The sequence below is a fragment of the Pezoporus wallicus genome, unplaced genomic scaffold, assembly GCF_028554395.1.
Source record: "Pezoporus wallicus isolate ANWC-B61680 ecotype Strahan unplaced genomic scaffold, APGP_CSIRO_Pwel_v1 contig_8000, whole genome shotgun sequence".
NCBI lineage: Eukaryota > Metazoa > Chordata > Aves > Psittaciformes > Psittacidae > Pezoporus > Pezoporus wallicus.
Genome location: NW_026635009.1, coordinates 397,800 through 420,466, shown reverse-complemented (window position 1 = coordinate 420,466; position 22,667 = coordinate 397,800). Strand labels below are relative to the sequence as shown.

At 58.9% G+C, this 22,667-nt stretch overlaps 1 protein-coding gene across 3 annotated transcripts in view; it reads left to right on the top strand.

Moving 5' to 3' along the window:
- Positions 1 to 3,187: 3,187 nt before the first annotated feature.
- The window catches only part of LOC130596691 (mitochondrial import inner membrane translocase subunit TIM16-like), a 38,322-nt gene continuing 18,842 nt past the window's right edge, over positions 3,188 to 22,667 (top strand). The window contains exons 1-9 of one of the 3 annotated variants that reach the window (XM_057404604.1): positions 3,188 to 3,299; positions 6,732 to 6,828; positions 7,099 to 7,173; positions 8,831 to 8,901; positions 9,259 to 9,442; positions 10,031 to 10,107; positions 11,198 to 11,248; positions 19,396 to 19,482; positions 19,715 to 19,797. In XM_057404604.1, coding sequence (XP_057260587.1) covers positions 3,240 to 3,299; positions 6,732 to 6,828; positions 7,099 to 7,173; positions 8,831 to 8,901; positions 9,259 to 9,442; positions 10,031 to 10,107; positions 11,198 to 11,248; positions 19,396 to 19,482; positions 19,715 to 19,797 — 785 coding nt within the window. In that variant the 5' untranslated portion in view covers positions 3,188 to 3,239. Of the gene's footprint in view, positions 3,300 to 6,731; positions 6,829 to 7,098; positions 7,174 to 8,830; positions 8,902 to 9,258; positions 9,443 to 10,030; positions 10,108 to 11,197; positions 11,249 to 19,395; positions 19,483 to 19,714; positions 19,798 to 22,667 lie in introns of those variants that run through there. The other 2 variants (XM_057404694.1, XM_057404766.1) reach the window with 2 other exon arrangements.

The window sequence follows — 22,667 nt, the reverse complement described above, 5'->3', positions numbered from 1 at the left end:
GCGTAGCAAGGTCTGTCACTGGGAATTACTGCTTATCAGGATCTTCTGATTGTTTTCAGACCCTGGAGAAGTAGGACTTTTGAATGTTAGGACATGAAAAAAAGCAAAGGCAGCAGGCCATGACAACTGCAATTTTCTACCATTTGTCACCTCTGTTTTATCATTACATACAACAGTAAAACTATTGATAATTAGGAGAAAAGATTGTGACTTGTATAGTGGTTTATATGAATGTCACAGATAGGGATGGAGTATGGAGGTTGCAATGTAAAATGTAATTGCTGTTTATTGTGTGTAAATCCAAGAATTTGAAGCATTACTTTGAAATATGGGATCATTAAAGATACGTTCGGACTTTTAAAACCTGATTCCATATAACACATACACATTTTGAATCCCACTCACCTGACCAGATTCCTATCGGAATGATTTTCACAGAGGAGGATCAAGATGAGCTTGAAATGTGTTACAGATTGTCCTGGTTTCGTCTGGGATAGAGTCAGTTTTCTTTCTAGTAGCTGGTGCAGTGCTGTGTTTTAGCTGTAGTCTGAGAATAATGCTGATAACACGCAGATGTTTTAGTTGTTGCTCAGTAGCGCTTGCCGTGGTCAAGGACTTTTCAGTCTCTTATGCTCTGTCAGTGAGGATGAGCACAAGAAGCCGGGAGGGAGCACAGACAGGACAGCTGACCCAAACTAGCCAAACGTGTATTCCATACCCCAGCGTGTCAGGAGTTAGCCAGAAGGGATGGATCACTGCTTAGGACAGGCTGGGTATCTTTCAGTTGATGGTGAGCAACTGTATTGTGCATCACTTGTATTTTCTACTTTTTTTGTTTTTTTCCCTATTAATATATGTACTGTTATTGTTGGTATTCTTTTTTAGTATTTTTATTATATTTTACTTAATATTAAACTGTTCTTATCTCAACCCACAGGTTTTCAATTCTTCTGATTCTCGTCCCCATCCCACTGGGGAGTCGAGGTGAGTAGCTGCGTGGTACCGAGTTATAGGCTGGGCTTAAATCACAACTGTTCTTTCTGATGCCCAACGTAGGGCATGAAGGGTTGAGATAACGACAGACCTGACCGGAGCGTGTTAAAACAAATTTGTTGTTAGCATTCATTGTATTGGTTTAGTAGTCACCAGTCACAATGTTGATACATTTGCCCTCCGGAGTTGTTGTGCCTGTTCTCGGGGTTGGGATATGTGATACCTCACTTGCAGTGTGTGTTCCCTGAGGCGATGTTTGTTATCGCTGGGGCCCGGGCTGATTATAATTTTGTTGTACTTTCTAACAAGGGTTTACGAAACGGCAGAAACGTGGGTCGTGAAACTTACCTATCTGTGCACTCAGCATGGTCATCACCTCTGTGCTTCGGGAGACATCTACTGGGAACTACTTGTAATTACACCTTTGGCCTTCGCGGAGAGACAGCTCACGGGGGAGACATCTTCCTACAGCTTTCTTCCATCTTTCCTTCCTGCTGACATATTCGTTCTCCTCCAGGCTGATTACAATAGCGTTTGAGAATTTTAAAGATTTTAACCCTTGAAACCAGCCCGGTCCTTTTACTAGGAACCAACATGTTGTGGTATATGGTTCAAGTTTTGTTTAAGGTTAAACAACTATTCAAAATCACCATGCAGAAATCTTTCATGAGGCTGGATAGTTATGAGTGGCAGAGTTTGTGGGATAGTATAGACAACGGCCTACAACAGTGAGCACCCCCAGCGTTTTGGAACTTCACCCCTGAACAAGGGCAGAACCTGGAAAAAATAGTAAAATATTTGGAAAAAGTATGCTGTGTCCTGAGAGGCACAAATCACTGCAATGTGCTGGGGCCTGGCCCAGGCCTGCTCAGCCCTGCCCAACACCATGCAGTCCCCTCCAGGGGAAAAGGTCTCAGGATGTGACAACAAAATGACGAGCACTGTAGGTGAACTGAAGAACCAACCTGTGCTATTATCAGTAACCCCTGTACACAAGAAGGACTGGATGTGTTTAGTGATGGAGGATGAAGCATTCCTCATTGCTGGGTAACAATTACCCCCTTTGAGACTTATCTAATTTCAATTTTAGATAACTCTCATCTTTTACATTATTTCCCAATACACTGCATTATTACAGAAATGCTCTTGAAAATTACCAGTATCATAATTAAAATACCAAGCAACTTCTTAACCTAATGTCGGGAATGCCTTATGTCAGGAATGAAGAGGTTGGCCAGAGCCATGCTTCTTGACACCCGTAAGATGTATCCTCTTTTTGTTCCTCATGCAAAAAAATTTACTCCATTTCCAGATCTCCTCTGTTTCTGTTCTTTTGTTTTGGTCTACATAAACACAGCACAATCCTCCTGATGCTAACAGCATGTCTAATGCAATGTGATTCTGCAGGGCCCTTCTCCCCACTTCAGAAACTTCTGATTTCCATGATCTTCTGGACCTTTCTTCACTGGAATGTCATGAACCCAGGAGTTGATTCCATGAACTCTCACAGCGGTGCTCGGTACCAGCAATACTGTTTTGGGTCCTTTCACAGCTCAGTCAGTGGCTCATCTTCGCCCATCTCAGTGATCTCCAGCTTGAAAGGACGTGGAGAGCCCAAAGGACCTGCTGTTCTCGCCGGTCAGGGCCCTGCCCATGGATAAGGATATTCTTCACGTCTCCGATGACCAATTATATGCTCTACTCTTCCCTCGCCTTCCGCTTTGCTCCCTTCGGGAACACGAAAGGCCACCGCCACCTTCCGCCTGCGCCACCGGCGGCACACACTGAGCGGGATGAGCAGCGCACCTGCGCAATAGCCTCGTTCCTCCGCCACGCTGGGGCCGTCCCTGGGTCTGCATACGCGGTGCCCGGTGGCCGCAGTGGTGCAGCCGCCGCGGAGGGGAACTCCCGGAGGGTCCTCTGCGTGGCAGCCCTACGGGAGGGGGTGGTCGGGGTCAATGTACCAAGCGAAGGGCAGGCCGGGAGCCGCGCTAAGGAGACCGGGGCAGGGGTCAGTCCGTCCCCATGGGCCGGTCTAGGGCAGCCAGGCTCATCCCGACAGACACCGACTACACCAGCCTGCTCTGAGCACTGGCTGCGGAAACACCGAGTCCAGCGCGGGAGGCGGAGCTCAATGACAAGGGCGTGGCTGTGGGCGGAGCCTTGGGGTGGGCGGATCAGCGCGGCCCGGCTGGGCTGGGCTGGGCTGGGCACGGCGCTGAGCGGTGCGGTGCGGCCGGAGCACCATGAGCCGCTTCAAGGCGTCCAAGTTCCGGCACACGGAGGCCCGGCTGCCTCGCAGGGAGGTGAGCACCGCGGGGCGCTTCCCGCCGATCGGTACTGGGGGGGCGAGGGCAGCGGGACAGCACCAGCCCCTGCGGTTCCGCCCCGGTCGGGCGCGGCTCCGGGTCCCGCTGCTACGGCACCGCCGGTATAGCGGGGCCGTGCCCGGGTTCCCCGCCCGGTGCCCCCGCCCGGTGCCCCCGCCCGGTGCCCGGCAGCGACGCCGCAGCATCACTCGGGCGGCCTCTCCCTGGCATCCGCCACCTCCCGCTCCGGCGCTGGCGTCGTCTCAGTGTCATGGAGCGCTCTGCAGCCGGTGCTGATGGGGAGCCCCGGCCCTCTCCCGGTGCAGCCCGCCCAGCCGGGAGCTGCTCCGATGCAGCCATTGCCACTGCCTCAGGGTCCCCATACCGCGGTGCAGTGAGGCAGGCTGTGCCACTCTGCCACTGGGCACAGCTGGCACAGGTGGTTGGCCGTGGTTCGGCCTGCCTGCTGTCCCAGCTCGGCTTGCTGCCTCGCCTGTGCTCGGCCCTCCCTGCAACGTTGGCTTGCCCATGGCCAGCCAGGGAAGTGAGCACTCTGAGTGTGAAACCTGGGCCCTGCTCTTGCCACCCTGCTTCCGCAGGTGAAGAGGAAGCGTTGGGCCTCACAGGAAGGTGCTGAGCTCCGTCACCCAGCCTGTGAGCTGTGGAGCCTGGTACTGCTGAGGCCAGGCAGGTCTGGTGGGTTTCTCTGGGCAGCACAGGGCTATATTGGGCCTGGCTCTGGTCTCTGTCCCACAAATAACCATCCCCTACTGTGCCGAGCCTTGTGATCCACCTCGGTGCATGGTGGCAGCGGGTAGTCCTGCCAGGGTGCTCTCCCAGATCCCTGTCCTCTGCAGGTTCAGCAGAGCAGGGGCTAAGAGGCTGGGTCAGGGTGGGTTGTTCCAGGTGAGCCACACTGGGAAGCGTTACGAGGACACGTAGCCTTTCTGAGTGCTCCCTGAGCCAGACACCCTTCATCCAGCATCTCTACAGCACTGTGGCCATAAGCAAGGTGCTGCTGCTCTGCTGCAGCAGAGGCAGGTGGTGGGATCCCACCTGGGTGGCTCCCAGCCTGGCACAACTGGAGCAGAGTCTCTGCCAGGGATGGTCCACATGGGGAAGGGACGGCATGGGCCAGCTGCAGCATGGCTGCTGCAGTTACCAGTCATGCCAGGGTGGCACACAGGTGTGGGAAGCTGCAGCCCTTCATCGTAGGCCACATGGCCAGAAGTGGAGGGCTCAGGCTGGATGGGTGGTGCTCCTAAAAAGTATCATGATTTGCTGCCTTTAAAAAGAATTTAGGGCCACCAAAATGTTCATCTCGCAGCCCCTGGATGTCAGTGCTCTTCTTCCCTGTCACTTCCTGGCCAGGCTGTCCTTGTGCCAGGCTGTAGGAGGGGATGTGGTGGCCTCACCATTGTGCCCAGCCTCCAGCATCCCACCATTCCCTTGGCATGTCGGCCTGTGTGTGTGTGTCTGCAGAGCAGGTGGCAGGTCACACTCCGCCAGACGAGCATTTGGCTGTGAACCTCAGGGTGCAGACGAGCTGCTGCCGACAGCCGGCTTGGGGAGTGTGTGTGGGGGGGGGGGTGGGGGGTGGGGGTGCTGAGTGCGTGGCCAGGGGGGTTTATGGCTTCCCCCATGCAGGGACGTCCCCATCACTGCTGCCTGTGTCACTGCCCATGGTGAGGGAGCTCTGCAGGACACCAGGAGACGGTGTGCTCTCACCCCAGCATGTGGGCAGGCAGCTGTTCCATCCCCAGCAGCTCCCAGCAGGCTTGGCACACAGGCGGTGGCCTTTCCAAAAGGCATTTCCCACCCAGGTGTGAAACATATCCCTGGGAAGCGAGGCCACTACCCAGCTCTGTGGGGCAGGAGGTGGGAGATGGATGTCTCCTCTCCAAACCCGTCTTGGGTGTCACAGCAGGAAGCATTGTTCGTGTCTGCCTGAGCAGCTTGTTTATGGAGGCAGACACTTGACCTGGCCGGATAAGGAAGTGCAGTGTAAACACGAAGGATCACATCTGAGTTGCTTCTCCCCTTCAGGCAGTGTCTGCAGGGCTCTGCTGGCAGAGGTGCCCTGAAAGCTTGCAGGGGCGTAGCCAGGAATGTACCATATGCTTCACTGGCTGCCCTGGCACTCTATGGAGGGGATCGCTTCCCTGAGGGCTTCTGCCTGCCTGCAGCGTTGTTGTGGGGCTGCAATGGGCCAGCTCAGTGGTGCCTCTGACCTTGCTGCAGGGGTCCTGTGTGGTACTCTGGATGTGGCTGGTGTACCCCCTTGCTGAGGGACCATGACTGGATGCAGATTGCAGGACCCTTCCTCCTGGGGTTTGGTCAAGCTCCAGACATGTTCCAGTTCCTCACTGGAGCCCCCTGCCATCTGATGGATAAAGGGAGAGGAACCCACCTTTGGCAGGAGAAGGGTTAACAGGTCTTCAATTGAGCAGGCTGCTGTGACAAGGACTAGAGGAAGTGCTGCAGGAACTGCTTCTCTCTGTCAAAAGGAAACTGTGCAAGGAGAGGAAACTCAGATCTCAGTCCTTTTGGGGCTGCATATGCAGCTCCCATTCCTGCACAGGGCTCTGCCCTGTTTGTGAACTATCTACCACTCCAGACACCCAATGCACCTCTGTGTGATGCTGGTGGGTGCTGGTGCGACTACAGGTATGGTGGCAGCTGTACAACACCCGCCTTTACTTGAGGGTTGGACTTGGCCCTAAGTGTGCCTCAGAGCTCCTGGTCCTGGTGGCCACTTAAGACCAGGTGTCTGTATCACCCAGAGCAGGTCTGACTGATGCAGGGCATCCCAGTGCCGTGCTTGGCTGTGGGGTAGTAGTGGAAACCACTGCAAAGGAAGATTTTGGTTTTGGAGCTGTAATGAAGTTCCTTGCTTGTGTGTCCATGTGGGAAGCATGCTGCTGGAGGCATTGCTCTCCCTTGGTCAGCCACAGCCTGATCCTGTGGTGCTTCACAGCCCAAGAGCCTTTGTCCAATCCCAAATTCCCTGACATCAGTTTATCATAGAGTCCCCTGAGCCCTTCCCATCATGGGAGGGCCCAGGGCTGGGACAGGGAGAAGCAGCACTGAGAACTGGGATGTTTGTGCTTCCCATTCCTGGCAAAGCTGGCCCAGAAGCCTCCAGCCCCTCTGAGGGGCTGCACTTCTATGCAGAGAGCATAAGTAGCCTCGCGGCCCTGGCCCTCCCATAGGACAGGGCTCTACAGATGTGCCATCAGCACAATCCCACTGGTGTTGGCAGCCTCCAGGTAGTGCCAGGCCCATTGGTGTGGGAGCTCTGGTGGTGTTGAGGGTCTCCAGCAATGCAATCCTGATGCTTCATCTTCCCTCCACCATGCTCCAGCCATGGCATTGGCTCCCTCCAAAACAGAAGCATCTCCTGACATGGCTTTTCCCTCTCCATTCCAGGCCTGGATCGGGGGTATCCGAGCGGGCTCTGTCACATCCTATGGGAACAACGTGAAGGCCAGCTGCCGTTGGATTGCATTCAATGCTGAGGCATCAGGTGAGGCATGAGGGAAAGGATGCCCAGTGCGCCTGGGGGTGTGGGATGGATTTGCCTTGGGCTCTGGGTGATGGGTCAGCCCCACAGACCCCAGAAGGCATGAGGGCATGTGGAGGAAGCTTCCCCTGAGTTCCTACAAAGGTGCTGACAATCCCACACATCCTAGCTTGCATTGCAAAGCTCGGTGCCCCCGCTGTGTCCCAGACTGGGGGGGTCCTTGTGGGCAGACTGGCAGGCAGCTGGTGACCTGCTCCTGCATCATCCCTGCAGGTGTGCTGGGCATCGTGCCACTGGAGTGCGAGGATGGAGGCAAGAGGACTGTGTCTCAGCTGTGCTGCCACTCAGGTGAGCTGGGTGGCTGCTGGCCTTGGATTGTTTTGTCCCCATGCCTCCACTGTGCTCTGTGTGAAGCTGTGTGGAGGCGCTTGGGTGCTGAGTCCTAGTCCAGGATGCTGTGTTGGGCTGTCTCCCAGGCAAGGAGCTGGGAGAACTGCTGGAGTTCCTAGGGACCATCACCCACAGGCAGGGAGACCCTGAGAAGTCTCACTTGTGTGTGAGGCACAAGTTGGCTGCAGCCATGCTGACCACGTGGGACTCTGCCAGGCTGGACTTTTGCTAAGGAGCCAAATTGATCCGCATCCCTTCATCTTTCAAGCTGCAGTGAGGTTTGGACATGTAGCTCTTGCTCATGCTCTTCCTCTAGCACACCCTTCCCATGTTACTCATTGCACACCCTGAAGTTCCCAGTACACCCAGTGCCAGGCTGGTGGAGGAGCTGGCATCACTGTGGGTGTACCTGGCCCTAGTGACAGGATGAACAGGCCGGACCAGAGGCTACGTGGCCTTGAGCAGCTCTGATGCGGGCAGAGTGAGTGCTGCAGGGGAAGAGGTGCTGGCAGCATTACCACTGGCAGAGGGGTGCATACTGCAGAGTGGAGGGCTCTGCTTCCTGCCTGGGCACAGGGAAGGAGTGTTGGGGTGCTCCACATACCCCTCTCCCATCATCAGAGCAGCAGTGCCAGCCTGGGGGCACTGGTTACCCGTTACCCCAGAACTGCACCAGAACAGCAAAATGGGAGTCAGTCCCAGCACTGTGCTCCTGCATGCTGTGCCTTGGCACGGCTGCAGGACTGTGTCGTGCCCAGCCTGTGCTATCCCCATCTGGCTCCATCCCTGCCTCAGGGGCACTGTGCTGGGCACCGGCAGTGTGTCAGCTAGCTCTGCTGCTGCAGGGGACATGGAGGGGTGCATCGGCAGCCTGCGAGGCATTAACAGCTGCTTAATGGGATGTAACAGGAGCCCTTTGAAGCCGGCTGTGCCAGAGCAATGCCTCCAAAGCGGGGGAAGCATTTCTTTCTCCTCCTGGGGCAAATACAGCAGAGCTCGCTGCTCGCTTTTCCTGCCTCCTGGGCCTGTCTCTCAGCAACCTCCTGGAAGCAGGAAAGTACACAGTGACCTACTTCCCAGAGCGTGCCAAATGCGTCTGAGGGGCTGCTGCTGCTGGTGTCAGCCTTTCTCCCACGGGGCTCTGCGAGGAGCTTCCCCACCATCGGCACGCTGGGCCGGGTGCTACAAAGGGAGCTTTGTTACCAGCACAGCCCCAGCTGCCCGTGGCCTCACTCGCCGGTGTCTGGGCCAGCACAGACGCTTTGTGCTGTTCCTGCTTCTCCCTGTGCCTTCTGGAGATGTCTGTCCTGAAATCAGGGCCAAACTGGGGTGGTGGTGGGCTACACAGGGAAATGCAGTTGTGCAGTGTTACCCTTCAGGGCTCCCATTGACTGCCAAAGGGGTGTCAGATCCTGACGGACAGTGTGGAGGGGTTCAAGCTTTCACAACAAAGCTGAGCTACTCCGACATGCCCTGATGGGGCTGTATCTGACCCCAGCTGCCTGTTCCTGTATGCAATGTGTGTATGTGAAAAGAGGCTGGGGAAGAGTAGAGGTGGCAGAGACGCTGTCTGCAGGGGTCAAGTGAGGACAAACTTCTGCCCTTCTCTTTCCAGATGTGGTGACAGACTTTGATTTCTCACCCTTCGATCAGCTCCTCCTGGCTACTGGCTCTGCAGATGAGATGGTGAGTGGTACCAGGGCTCCCAAGGGGACATGCTGTGCTCCCTGGCACGTCTCTGGGATTCATCCAGGGGTGATAGAGCCTGAGTGATCAGAATAAGAGGAGCCTGGGGAGGAGGGTGCCAGGTGTGAGATGTCCCCACGCTGTGGGGGGCAGGGCAGATGGTGTCAGGCAGAGATCAGCCCTCTCCCACCTGGGATGCCCACAACTCTGATCCCAGTGAACTGTGGTGTGGGGTCACCTGGTGTCTGCAGGGACCAGAGCCTGGAAGAGCAGCAAGCCCAGGTCGAACGCTGCTGGCACCCAGCAGGATCTGGCTCTTCTGCCAAGGGACTGACCCTCCTCTCCCTGGTGCTGCAGGTGAAGGTGTGGCGCCTGCCCCAGAGCGGCCAGGACATACCGAGCGATGTGGGACTGACCCTGGGGCCCGGGGGGGGCCCGGTGGACATGCTGCAGTTCCACCCGACAGCGGATGGCGTCCTGGCCAGTGGCACAGGGAAGAGAGTCACCATCTGGGACATGGAGCAGCAGCAGCTGCTGACAGGTAGGCATGGCTGTGCCTGCCAGTTCCTCCCTGCAATGAGTGTCTCCACCGTGCTGGTACAGGGGCTCAAATCTGGACCTCAATGTCACCAAACAGGCAGCATGGGTGGCTTTTTGGGCAGGGACTACCACAGCTCTTTCTGTGTGTACGTGGGCTCCCCTATGCTCTGATGCAGCAGTGTAAAAGGCTCCTATGTAGCAGCTTTGCTGGGGATCCCCTTGGGTGACAGGTCCCTCTCCCTGTATGTCCCAGTGCAGATTCCGTGGGCTGTTGCTGACCAGCCTTGCTCAGACTTCAGGTAACTGGATGGGGAGAGGAGGCTGGGTGGCAGCACAGGGGTGCAAGTGCCCTGTGGCTTTCCCAGGACTCCTGCCCTTCCTATCTAGCTGCCAGCGGTGTGGGGATGCTGCCTGCATGGACACAGCAGCACCCCCTGGCTCTGGCTGCCACCAGCCCTTTGGGAAAAGCCAGGTCATTTCCCCTGGGAAGTGCTCATGGAGGAAGAGCAATGGCTCCTGCCATACGCCCGTCTTGTCCGCGGGAGGGACCCCGTCTGACCCCAGCCCTGAGCCCGCTTTCCTCCCACAGTGCTGGACTCACACGGGGACCAGCTGCAGAGCCTGGCTTGGAAGCGAGACGGCCGCCTGCTCGGCACCTCCTGCAAGGTGAGCGGCTCGCATGGGTGCGCGGGGGCACACGGGGATCCCGTTCTGGGGAGAAACACGCAGAAATGGCGTCAGTGAGCGGCGCCGGAGCCAAGGAGGACGAGAGCGCTAGATGGCGCCTGCTGCTCGCTGCCAGCGCCCTGCCGGACACGGTTGTGCGCAGGCCCTGCATGGAGGCCGAGGGTGCCGGCACCCAGGCCGAGCGAGCGGGCCGGCCGAGCGCAGAGCGAGCGTGCAGGCAGAGCAAGCAAATGGCGTGAGCGAGCAGCGTCTCCCCTGTGCGAAGTGTGCAGGCTGAGCGTGCAGCCAAGCAAGCTGACGCCCCCCCAGGCCGTGCGCAGAAGCTGGGTGAGCAGTTCCAAGTGTGCAAGCCTGGCCGAGCGTGCAGACCAAGGCTGCAGGCTGAGCGAGCAGTTGTCTCCCTGTGTCCAGGGTGGAGGCTAAATGTAGAGGCTGAGCCCATCACGGAGCATGGAGGCTGGCCAAGCGTGCAGACGGAGTGTGCGGGCTAAGTGAGCAGTTGGAGCTCTGTACCAAGTGTGCAGGCTGAGCACAGAGACTGAAACCCCAAGGCTATGGCATCTGAGATGCAGGTCAGCCCCTGAGCCGTGCCATGCTGTGTGGGTCTAGTAGACACAGTGTGTGCTCCCTAAACGGCATTTTGGCTGCCTCTGCGCCCCAGCTAGACCTTTCCAAAGGGCGTTCCATGCCTTATTTGACTGTGGGGTGCCAGGCAGGAGAGGGCTTGTTCTCCTGCTTGTAGGATGCTGGGGAGCACTGGTAGGATGAATCGAAGGGTTGGGCTCCAGCTCTAGCTCTACTTTTGGGGCTCTCCCCTTCTCTGGGGGCAGTTTTGAGGGTATTAGGTTCCTTGTGATGCTGGGAGGGATCCTGGGGGTATGCCCCTGCCCATGGTGTGGGGCAGGATCTGGAGGACACTCTACAAGTCATGCACAAGGGCAAGCACTGCACGCAGGAAGATGATGGGCAGGAAGGAAACTGCGCACACCAGCCCCCTGCCTAGCCCTGCTTGACATCTCCCTGGCCCCAGGGTCCTTAACCCTCCTCTGTTTTCTTTTTATCTGTATAGGACAAGAAACTGCGGATCTTTGACCCACGAGTCAGCCCAGCTGCTTCCCAGGTACTGTCCTTCCCGGGTGTGCTGGGTGACATGGTGCAGGCAGCCTGACCTGGGTGCCCACTGCCTGCTGAGGGGTGGGCTTTGGGGCCATTCTCCCAGCTCTGGCACAGCTCAGGAGAGGCCCCAGTGGTAATGCAGTCACAGGAGCTGAGGGCAGGAAGAATGTGGTTGTTTGCTCTGCTCCTCAGCCCTGGTGAGGTTTAGCACGGGGGACCCTTGTCCTCCCATCCAGGCCAGTGAGCTTCCCCACCACACTGGCACATTGCTGGCTGGGGCTGTCTGCCTGTGGGCGACAGCACTCCCCAGCCCCAGGAGCACAAGAGCTGTGGTGGGCCTGAGGACTCCTCAGCTCCATGCTGCTGTGCAAAAGGCTCTCAGGGATGAGGACCTGCCAAGGGTGAGGGCTGGGCAGCTGGATCTGCACAGCTCAGCAAATAACAGTGAGTAGGAAATAAGTAGAGGACTTAAACCTTGATGTCAAGTTTAAATAGCCTCTTATTAGAGGTTCCTGTGGCTTGGGAGCTCTGGCTGCCAGTGGCTGCTATCCCTCACTGCAGAAGGGGCTGGAAGCCTCTGGGAGGGGAGGGATGCAGCGGAGAGCAGGGTGAAGTGGCTGCAGCAGGCTCTGCTACTCCTTGTGTCTCTCTTGCTACTGCCATATGTGTGTCTGTGGGCTCAGCTGATGGCCTCCACTGTCTGTGCTTGGGCATGGTGGTAATACTGGACACCAACTGGAGGAAGCTGGTGCTCCAGAACTGTACCGGCACTCTCCTGCTGCTGGTTGCTTGGGTGCTGACATCCCATAAGGCCCCTGGGTGCTTTTTGCAGGTACAAGCAGTGCCTTGACCCTTCAGGCAGACTTACAAATACCACAACACTATGAATTAGTATAAACCCAGTGGTTACACGTGCAAGCGAGCCATGAAAAAGTGCTCCCAGCCCTCAAGTGGGCCCCATGATGCTCCCTGCTGTGGGTACCATTTGGTGTAGATGGAAGGTCCTGGTCTCTGCTCCCAGATTCATCCTGCTCCTGTCCACCAGTGGCATCAAGCAGTGCTCCTGCCTTGCCTACCCCAACTTTTCCCCCTGCCAGACCTGTCTGCTTGTATAACAGCATTTCAGTGAAGCTGTGAGCACGATGGGCTTGAGCCAAGTCTCCTGGGGAGGGTGGACTCTGTCTCGCTGAGCTATTAAAAATAACGTGTGAATGATGATGGCTGTTCAAAACAGGCAGCTCACTTCCCTCCACTGCCGTCTGATCCAGCCCGGGGCCGGTGCTCCGGCTTTGCCAAGAGAAATATGCACCTTCGCTGCTGTAGCCAAGTGCTGCCGCGCCACAGCCCTAACCCTGGCCAGCTGAGAATTGATGAAGATGTTTAGTCTTGGAGAAGTACTATGCTGAAGGGGAAAACTTTAAAATGCCATAAATCTTCTGGAAGTTTGCATAGGGCTTACTTAGCCAGGAGCAATAACACCCCTGTGTTCTGTTTTTTCTTCTTTCCCCGGTTGCCTGAGGGCTGGGTTATTTGGAAAGGCTTCTTCTCCCTGGGGCCAGCACGGTTACAAAACCGGGTGATGCCTGGGCTGCCATGCAGCGCCAGCACCTTGTGAGGCTTTGAAGTTGCCAGGTTTTTTTGCAGTGGTGAGAGAGGTGAGCAGTGTGATGGGATTTCCAGCTGGGCTGGCCCGTCAGCACCACGGGCTGGGTTTCCTCTGGAGCAGGTGAAGGGCTCGGGCTCACTCACCCTGGTCCCCTTGCGCACATGGTGCCAAAGCCGGCCTCAGCCCAGGGCTGTTTGTCTGGCTGGTTTTCTTAATTTGCCAAGCCTGGCTCATTAAACTGTTCCTTTGGTTACAGCAGGAGAAAAAAGATGAGAAGGAGCTAAAATAGAAGCCTCAGGGAGGATGGGTCATGGCCATGGTGTGCAATGTGCTGCTCCTGGGTCTCACAGATGCAGCACGCATGGGGCTGGGGACCAAGGACTGGTGGTGAGGAGGGTCACTGGCAGGCTGCCTGTACCTAGGGCTCTGCCCCTGGTGGGGCCTGACCCCCCTCTTCCTGGCTACGTCCGTAGCAGCTATTTTGAGCACATCCCAGCAGTGGGCAGGAGTGTGTGACGCAGCGAGAGCGGCGTGGCTGGGGCCTGGCTGACCCCATGGGGTGCCCAGTACGTCACCGAGGCCATGATTTCCCTTGGGAAAGCAGTGGCCTCATTCTGCTGGACCCACAGTCCCTCTTTGCTGTGTCTGGGATGGAGCAGGGAGCTGCAATAGCAGCAGCTTCTTTGTAAGCATTAAGGCTGTGCTTGCACTCTGTTGCTGCTCAGCATGCCTCCTTGGTGCTCCTAAACTGGTGGTGGAGATGCCAGGGCCACACCTTTGGTACAGCAGGTCTTATGTGCCTCGCCCCGAGCAGCCACACTCCCATGCCTGCCTGGATCTGGCTCCTTCCAGAGAAGTCCTGTAAGTCCCGTTCTCTGCCTTGTCCCCTCCCAAGGCCACACTGGCCCGGCCACAGCCTGCCCTCCCTTCCCGTGGGTGCCGGTAGTCACCCTCCTTGCCTTGACCCTCTCACTGGAAGTCACATCCTCTCCCTTGTGGCTTTGGCTCCACAGGGGCTCAGTGCTTCATGGCTCCCACCCTGTGATGCTTGCGCAAACCCCACAAAACATCCCCCGATGTCCCTATGGAACGAGCCCTTGGGTGCATTGTGCATCAGGGTTGGGGGACTCGGGACTTGGTGCTGAGCAGGGGTTCAGAGCACCGGCAGGGTGCCTGTACCCTGGTTGATGTCCCAGGTGGGTCACCAGGATGGGGTCCAGGCAGTGATTCAGGTAGGTGTGGGCTACTAAAGTGGCATCTTTGCTTGCTTGTTCTACTGGTCACCCTCTCCTCTAGGTCCTGGCAATCCATGTGTCTCCATGCTGGGTCTCTATACCTGGGGAGAGGACCCCGGGCTTCCTCTCTCCGGGGCTGGCAGGAGCAAGATAGGCATGCAGTGCTCTGCCAGCACAGTGGTCTGAGGTCTTGCCTATCCTCTGAAGCAGTGCTCCCCAAAGTGGGGTGCACATGGCAGTCTGTGGGGGTACAGGGAGAAAATATTAGATCATTCAAGTGTCAGTTGACACACATCTGCTGGGGGTACCTCCACAAACATTTACTGACAGGGATGTGCAATCAAACCCACTTGGAGATGCTGCTGGAAAGAAGGAGGGTGGTTCGCAGGGGCAGAAAGCTGCTATTTGGGGGGACTGTCCTCTGCTGTGTGACCAGCATGGCCACCATCGAGCCGATGCCCCAGTTTGGTGCAGCAGAGCTGTGTCTCCCGAGTGCATCTCTGGAGCCAGTGATGTGCAGAGCCGAGGGGCTGCATCCTGGCCCCACACACTTTGAGGGGGCTGCCATCTGTCCAGCACCTGGCTCCCATTACGGGGCTGGGCTGGGTGCCGCTGGTGCCGGGCTGTGGGGTGGCGGCCGAGCACGGCCAGTGTGGGATGGAGAGGAGCTGGCTTCGTTCTCACGAGAAACTTCCTCCGCTGGTGTTTTGGCAGGACGGGGGCGAGGGAACGGCCACGCACCGGGCGAGCGCACGCTCCTGCTCACGTTTTAATGAGCTCTGCTCTAATGAGCTGAGGGCGCCTGGGGACAGCTGGGAGGGTGTCCCTCTGGGGTTGTTCCCACTGTGGCTTTTTCCCCTCACCTCATGGGCCATGCTGGGGCAGAGCTCTGTGCCTGGGAGTACCCGAGGCTTGCAGCCCTCCAAACAGAGTTTGTGTGGGGCAGTACTGCACTGTCCCCCCGAGGCCAGGGTTTCATTCCCCCTCCCCCCTGCCCATGGCCCCAGGGCTGGGAGAGGGACTCCAGCCCCTCTACCAAGCTGTGGCCGCTATCCCATGGGCCGCATCAGCCCCTGCCGCAGTGGGAGAGTATGGCATGGGTCTCTGTGTGATGTGGCCATGGTGCTGGGCGATGCCGGGCGAGGTGGAGACCTAGGCTGGGGTGGCCCGGCTGTGCTCTCAGCCAGGACCCCACGGCCCCAACGTGTCACCTCTGCCCAGGATTTGCCTGTCAGCCTAGGCTGGTTGGGGACCACTGGCTGGGGGAAGGCGCATCAGGACATGGAGACTTTTAGTCTTCTTCCCCCCAACCCCATTAGTGCAGTATCCCACGCTGGGGTCACCCTGGGGGTACCTGACTCCCAGCCTCGGCAGTGGCTTCCTCCGGGCTGAGGGAAGGTCCGCAGCATCCCACATTCCCAAGGAGACCGTGGGAAGCTTTGAAAAAGTTGGCCTGGCTCTGGGCTGCCTATTTATAGCACTGCACGCTCGGCGCTCTCATGCTTCTGCTCCCCAGCGTAGCTGTACAGGACTGTTTATATTTCCTCTGCTCTACTTCCCCCTTGGCCGTCCTTCCCAGGAATGCCGTTTGGTATGGCAGACATGGGGAAGTTGAGGAGGATCGGGGATGAGCCAGCAGCACTGTGAGGGATGCAGATGCACGGGAGCACTGGCTCATCCTTGCCTGGGTACACTAGGAACAGCCTTGCCAGCTCAGCAGGGTGTAGGCATAGAGGTGCAGGTTGGCACCTCACTTCCCTCGGGCTCCGGTAGAGCATTTCAGGAGCCCCTAGCTTGCTGCCTCACCTGGGGCTCCTGCAGGCTCATACTCAAGAGGGTAAAGTTGTTTTGGGGGGTTTGATAACAGCCTCATAGTAGGGCTTGTGGGGCCAGTGGCTGCACAAAGAGATGAGGTACGGGAGAGGAGGGGTGAGTGCTGCAGTCTGCACAGCCAGCAGGCCTCCCCCTTGCTTGCCCTGGGACGGAGGTCCTGCTCCCATGCCTGGGTATCCATGTCAAGGTGGGAGCCTCTGCAGCTGTAGGGGCTGTCCCGGTGGGAGCCCGCTCACCTTCCTGCCCTGGCTGGGCTGCAACATCCTCTGGGATGTTGGGTTGGCTTTGCTGAGCGTAGGAGGAGCTGAATGGAGGCAGGGGGCTGTGCTGCAGTGGGGTGGGAGAGGCAGAACCGTTGGAATTGGGAAGGCAGCATAAGCGGGAGGGGGCTCACCCCAGTCCGTCCCCACTACGACGCACACCCCACAGCTGCCAGCAGTCAGGGGTTAGCGCTGGCAGCATGATGGCTACTGGAGCATCACTGTCATCATGTGCAGTGGCTGGGATCCCTTCAGGGAGGTGGCAGCTCCTGGTCTCCCTGAACTCTGGGCAGAGACCAGAAGTGGGGCCGACTTGGAAGAGGCTGCTGCTCTCCTGGCCACAACTGGAGTAACTAGGATTGGGTAACAGAGGGAGATCACTCACATTCTTGTGCAAAGAGGAGGATTTGGTGCCATGGTTAACCCCCTTGGCACCACAGGAAGCCTTTCCTTCTGCCCATCCCACCAGCCTCATGGGGCTTGGAAGGAGTGATGGCTTTGCCCTTGAGCATGGACCCATCCTTTTGGTACAGGGAGGAGGTGTCTGTTGGGGTCCGATGCCCATGGCCTGCTGGCCACAGGCAGAGCTGGGCTGTCCTGGCCCCTACCAGCCACAGGGTCTTTGCCAGGGGCAGAGCTGTGACCCTCCTTCCCCACCTACCTCTCCCCCCATCCAGCTCCCAGCTCCATCTCTCTCTCCCCTGCATCCCGGCCGAGCGTAACTGCTCCCACCGAGGCTGAGATCGTTCTGGGAATAGCCCCAGCACCAGAGCAGTGTTTGCTTTGTGCCGGGCTCTCCCAGCAGCCGGGGAGCCGAAGGCGGTCTCTCTCTGTGGGCAGCTGTTACCAGCTCCTGGCCCCGCCACGGCACCGCTGCTGCCAACAGCTGCATCCCACACACCAGCCCTGCTCCCCGGTGCTGGCCCCCACAGCCAGCAGCGGGGCCTGCATGAGGAGCAGGGCTGGGGACCCCTGGGGGTACCAGCACCGTACCCCAGATGGGAAGAGAGGGATGGTGCTGGGAAACCCTCCCCAAGCGGTCGATCTGGCTCTGAGGAGGGAGCACAAGCTCCCCCCAGCCTGGGCTGCCTAAAACCAGCTAGGCTGGACCCACACAATGGGCTGGAGGAGGCAGGGCTGCCTCTGTTCTGGCGTGGCCAGGGAGCTGTGAGGCCTCCTTGGCTCCTGCATGCTGGCCTGGAGCTGGTGGGCTCCCCTGAGCCTGCCGAGGGATGAGCAGCTCCAGAGGGATGCCCATACCTCAGGCTGCAGCTGGTCCTCTGCTCCAGGGACGCAGGGAGTTCCCATTATCACCTTGACGTGGGTGCCAGGAGATCTCACCAGCAAAAGCAGCCCAGCCCCAGTGCTGGCCTCCCTGCATGCTTGCTGCCATACGTGCTGCTCAGCCAGGATGGAACTAATGCAGAAAACATGGCCTCAGCTGCAGCCGGCATCACGAGGGCTGGGAGCAGCAGCAGCATTACCCTGCCCTCTGCCAGCCGTGCTGCCTGCCCCAGGGGCTGCATGCACTGACGGCTCTCCAGTGGTGTGCCGGATGGGCTGGGGGACCAGCGGTGCACCGCTGGCTATCCAGTCTCCAGCTGTTGAGTCTTGGCTGCCACAGCTGCACGGCTCAGGTGCAGAAGTGCTCTCCTGGCCGACAAGCGGGCTGGACCCAGCACCCGGGGTTTCCATCCCTCTTGGCACTGCTGCTGGGATGTGGTCCCTTCTCCAGGCCCTTCCCCATCCCAGGAGACGGCTCCAATGCCAATGTATTGGAGGTGGGGGACTGGCCCCTCCTGCCCCACATCCTGCCCTGTGGCTGGGAGTGCCGGGATTCGGCTTGGCCCATGCTGCATCTTCCAAGTGAGCCGTGCTGGCTGGCGAGCACTATGTTTGTGCTGGCAAGGAGGCTTGTGTGCTGGAGCCAGGGGGAGGATGAGCTTGGCACCATGTGCCTTCTCCCGCCCCGGCTGTGGGTCTTTTCAGAGAGTGGGCATTCCACTGAGGCCCGTGGTTGGGACCAGAGGAGGCTGGTCACATGGGGCTTCTCTGGTGGGGAGTTAGGAGCTATGGTACCTCTGTGCCCCAGCCTGCCGCAGTGGTGGAGCAGTCATGGCCAGTGGTGCATGGTGCTCATGCTGTTGGGGATACAGCTCACGGGACATAGCTCCTCTGGCACCGGGGTCAGTGTGTCCATGCCATCCTGGGGCTATGGATGTGTGGGCACCCTCCTGTGTCCACCCCATCCCTTCTTTACCTACGTGGAGTCCCCCTGTGTGGAGGTGTGGAAGCGAGGTTTAGCTCTGGCAGAGCCCTCTGCTTTTCCATGCCAGCTCTGAAGTCGTTAGCAGCCTTTTAATGGAGCTTCCCAAATGAAAGCGAGGAGGCTGCAGGCGCTGCTGCACTGTGGGGTGAGTGCTGGCTGCCGGCTCCTGCTGGGACGTCAGGAACCGCAGGTCCCATCTGGGGGCCACATGGGAGCCAACAAGCAGCCACCACTGGCCCGCGTAACTCTTCCCCTCCCGTCCTCGGCACAGTGGCACCAGGGCCAATGCAGGGTCTGGGCTGGTGACAGTGGCAGGATGAGGTGGTGTCAAGGGCTGGAGGGCCCTGGTCCCACAGGGAGCACAGCAGAGAGGTGGAGAGGGGCTGCAGGTGGGTAGGGCGGTGTGGGGAGCGCAGCCAGGCTCAGTTTGCTATGATGTGTTTTGGTAGCACCGGAACATGCACAGGGCATCCAGCTCCTGCTGCTGGGATTCGGCATGGTTCGAGAGCCCGGCGATGTAGCCAAGGAAGTAAGTCCCTCTGTCACCATGGCCGTGACCAAGCCTCTTCTCATGGCTGCTGGCATGGAGCAGCTTCCTCACGGCACACTGGACCCAGAGCTTCCTCACCATGTGTGGGGAGAGCCCCAGAGGGCCAAGGAGCCGTCCCATGCCCCCTCACGCTGACGTTACCTGCTGCCACCCTCTGCTCCTCACCAGGAAGCAGGCCAGTCACTGCACAAAGCAACCACGCTGTCACTGGCAGAGGGTAGGGGCAGAGGACTCACCGCTTGCAGGCTGTCCCCGCTGCACTGTCACTTTAGCACCTCGGTGGAGTCAGGAGCCAGCACTGGGTTCCATATGCTCAGCCGGGGGTGAACACGGTGCCACACAGTGTGCCTGGCGTGGCAGCTAGCAGCACTGACAGCTCTGCCTCCTGTGCCTTGCAGAGTGTCCTGGGACACGAGAACAACAAGGACTCACGACTGCTCTGGATGGGCTCCAGCGATTGCCTCATCTCCGTCGGGTTCAGCCAGGTATGGTCCTCGCTGGGAAAGTGGCTCTGGCACTGATGGGATTTCCTAGTCCCACTCCCTGCGGCACTGCGCTGTGGCCCAGGGAGCTTTTTGGGTGTCTTGTCCCCTGTGAAAGCAGGAGCTCCCCTTGCCTCGCTGGGGACGGAGGGGCGCTGGCTGGCGAAGGAGGTATTGCTGTGAGGCTGGCTGAATATCCCCAGTGCCCACCAACACCGTGTCTGTGCCCCTGCAGATGCGGGAGCGGGAGGTGAAGCTGTGGGACACACGGCGATTCAGCGGGGCAATGCTCACCATGGCGCTGGACACCTCGCCCGGGTAGGGACGGGGACTTACTGCGGGATGGGAAGGTGGGCAGTGGGAGTGCTGTGGTCAGAGACCTGTGGGGAGCACAGTGGTGGAGTGGGAGGTGGCACTGACACTGCTTGTCCACAAAGCTGAGGACAAGGCTGGGAATGGCATGGCCATCCCCGGCACCGCTTGGATGGGGTGGGAGGGCAGTGGCAGTGCTTGCGATGCACAGAGGTGTCCCCAGCAGCACTGGGATAGGATGGGTGCTCTGTGGTGCTGCGGTGGGCAGTTACACTGTTGGGGACAGCACTGGCATGTCTGGAGTGGCTGTTAGCTGGGGGTGGTGCATGAACTGGCACAGTATAACAAGATGCTGTGGGCAAGCAAATCCCTTTGGCACTGCCTGTGTGCTGAAGTGGCTTGACCCTGACCCCCTGCTCACAGTGGGACTGCAGTACTTTGTGCCGTGGTGCCATGGTGGCTGCTCAGCCAGCCGTGGCTAGTCCGTCCACAGAGCCATGCTCACCAGGCGTTCTCTGGGGAAATGGAAAAGGAGCTTTTGTGGCCGTAAGGGGTCAGTGGCCCTTGTCAAGGTGCGGTGGAGCAGTCTCCTGTCTGCAGGTACTGCTGGGGTGAGAAATGTTCCGGTTAGACCCAGCCTGGCCTCTCCTACACTGCCTGGCAAGCTGGCCTGGCATCACAGTGTGGGCAAGGGAACAGGAGGAGGAGGAGGCAGCACCTTCATCCTGACGGGGTTATGAAGGTTTGGGCAAGTTCTCGCAGGGCTGTGCTGAGTGCCACCAGCTCTCCTCAGAGCTGCTGCCAAAGCACAGGGGTGCGGGATCCTCACTGTACACAGCGTGCCACAAAGGGATGCTTTGGGGTCCCTTATTGCTGCCGGTGGAGAATCTAGTGGGGATTACCCCAAACCCTGCTGCTTCTTGCTCCCTGTGCGCATGGGCCTCCCTGCCAGCGCTGGGCCGGGGTGAGCCAGCCTGGATAAATTGGATGCAGACGCGAGGCTGCGCTCAGCCCCTTTGTGCAGGCTGGAGTTATTTTGGCTGCCGGGTTTATCGGCCGCCAGGAATGCAGCTGGCGGGCGCTGCCTGCGCGTCACACCAGGCTCTGCCGCGCTGCGCTGCATGGTGGGGCCATACAGAGAAGGGCTGGGGGGTGGTGGTGAGCAGGGAGCCCCCCGTGCCGGGAGCCGCTGAGGAGCGGGAGGTGCTGTTTTTAGGCAGCTGCGCTTCCAGCCCCAGCCACTCCCTGCCTGTAAATCTCATGGAGATGACAAATGGCGGAGGGGGTTTTGGGTTGGCTCCGAGCAGAGGTGCTGAGCAGGGGCTGTGCTCTCCCTCCGGCAGAGTCGTTCCGACTGGGGGCCAGTGGGGTGTGATGCTCAGGAGCACCGGAGCCATGATGAGAGCAGGGGGATAGGGCTTGGGGGTCACCAAGGCCCCCCTGGAGGGACTGCCCAAACAGGGGGGCTGCAGGCTTGGTGCAGAGGGTGCTGGCTGCTGACTCCAGGGATGCAGCGCCGCAGGGATGGTGGAGCAGCCGTGGGGCTGCGGTGCTCACTGGGGATCTCCAGCATGGCCATGGGTGCCCGGGGTGGGGCATCGAGCACGGTGTGGCAGTGTGGTGGTGCCGGCCGTGCCGCAAGCCTGTGCGGGAGCGGGAGCGGGAGCAGCAGCAGCAGCAGCTCATTGAGGCTCTTTGAGGAAGCAATCAGTGGGCGGGCAGGAAGCTCATACCATTCATTACTGACGCCGGGCCGGCAGGAAGGGGAGCCTGCGTCCCCACAGCGCCCTGCCGCAGGGGCCTGTGCCCGCCGAGCCGGCACCACGCGTCCCAGACACCCTTGTGACACCCCAAAGCAGGGTCACGGTGTGTGCCAACATGGAGGACACCCCCAGTGTGCCCACAGCTCCCTGAACCCCACAGGGTGGCTGTGCCCCTGCCCAGCATCCATGGGGAGGGAAGCAGAGTGGAGGGCACTGGCCCCATTCACCCCCACATCAGCAAATGTGTTTTGGGGTCCCCCATCCTAAATCCCGAGGAGGTGAGAATCTTGCGACTGCATAAACCTCATTTTCAAAGCACCCCAGCTGTGCCGGGCTGTGCTCGGATGCTCAGATCTCGAAGGGAACTGGTGGCAGGAGGCATGGGTGGCCCTGTTGCCTCTCTGTGGTCCTCAGTGTGCCGCCTTTGGGTACCTGCCATTCCCTTCATCTTGGGTTTTGTCTTCCCCCCCAGGCCCCTTTAATTAGATCAAGGAGCAGCAGGGCTGGAGCCAGGAAGGGGCCTCAATGGGTTATTGTTGCCCTAAATTGTAACCAGCACCGGTGGGGTTGGGTTACCAGCTCCGACTTAGGGTCAGTGACCAGACCCTGCCATGCTCCCAGCAGCTGGCACAGCAGTGCCTGGGGACAGGGCTGTCACCACACGCTGGGGCCAGCGAGAGCAGCAGCTCGCTTGTGTCACTGTGTCTTTCAGTGTCCTGAAAGTGTCCCCATGGAGGCTGGGGGTGCGCGCTTGCTCATGGGACAGTGGGCATTCACCCATCTGCCCTGCGGCCAGCTTGGGTCTGTGGCTGGGTTGATATAGCCAAGGCGACCAGGTCTGCAGAGGTCCTGAGAAGCCACGTCCCCATAGTGTGTGCCACGACTGGGCAGCTCCCCATGGGGCAGACTGGTGGTGGGGGCTGAGAGATGGGAACAGGCAGACTCCCACTGCCCTTCATGGTGTAAAGTCCACCAGAGCTGGGAGGTGCTGGAGGTGGTGCAGCAGGATGTTTGCAGAGGGATTTGGGGCTGTGTGGCTCCCCCAGTGCTGAAGCAGGACATGGAGGGTCCTGGGTGGTTTTGCGGGGATGCTGCCCAGGGGTGCTTGGCCCT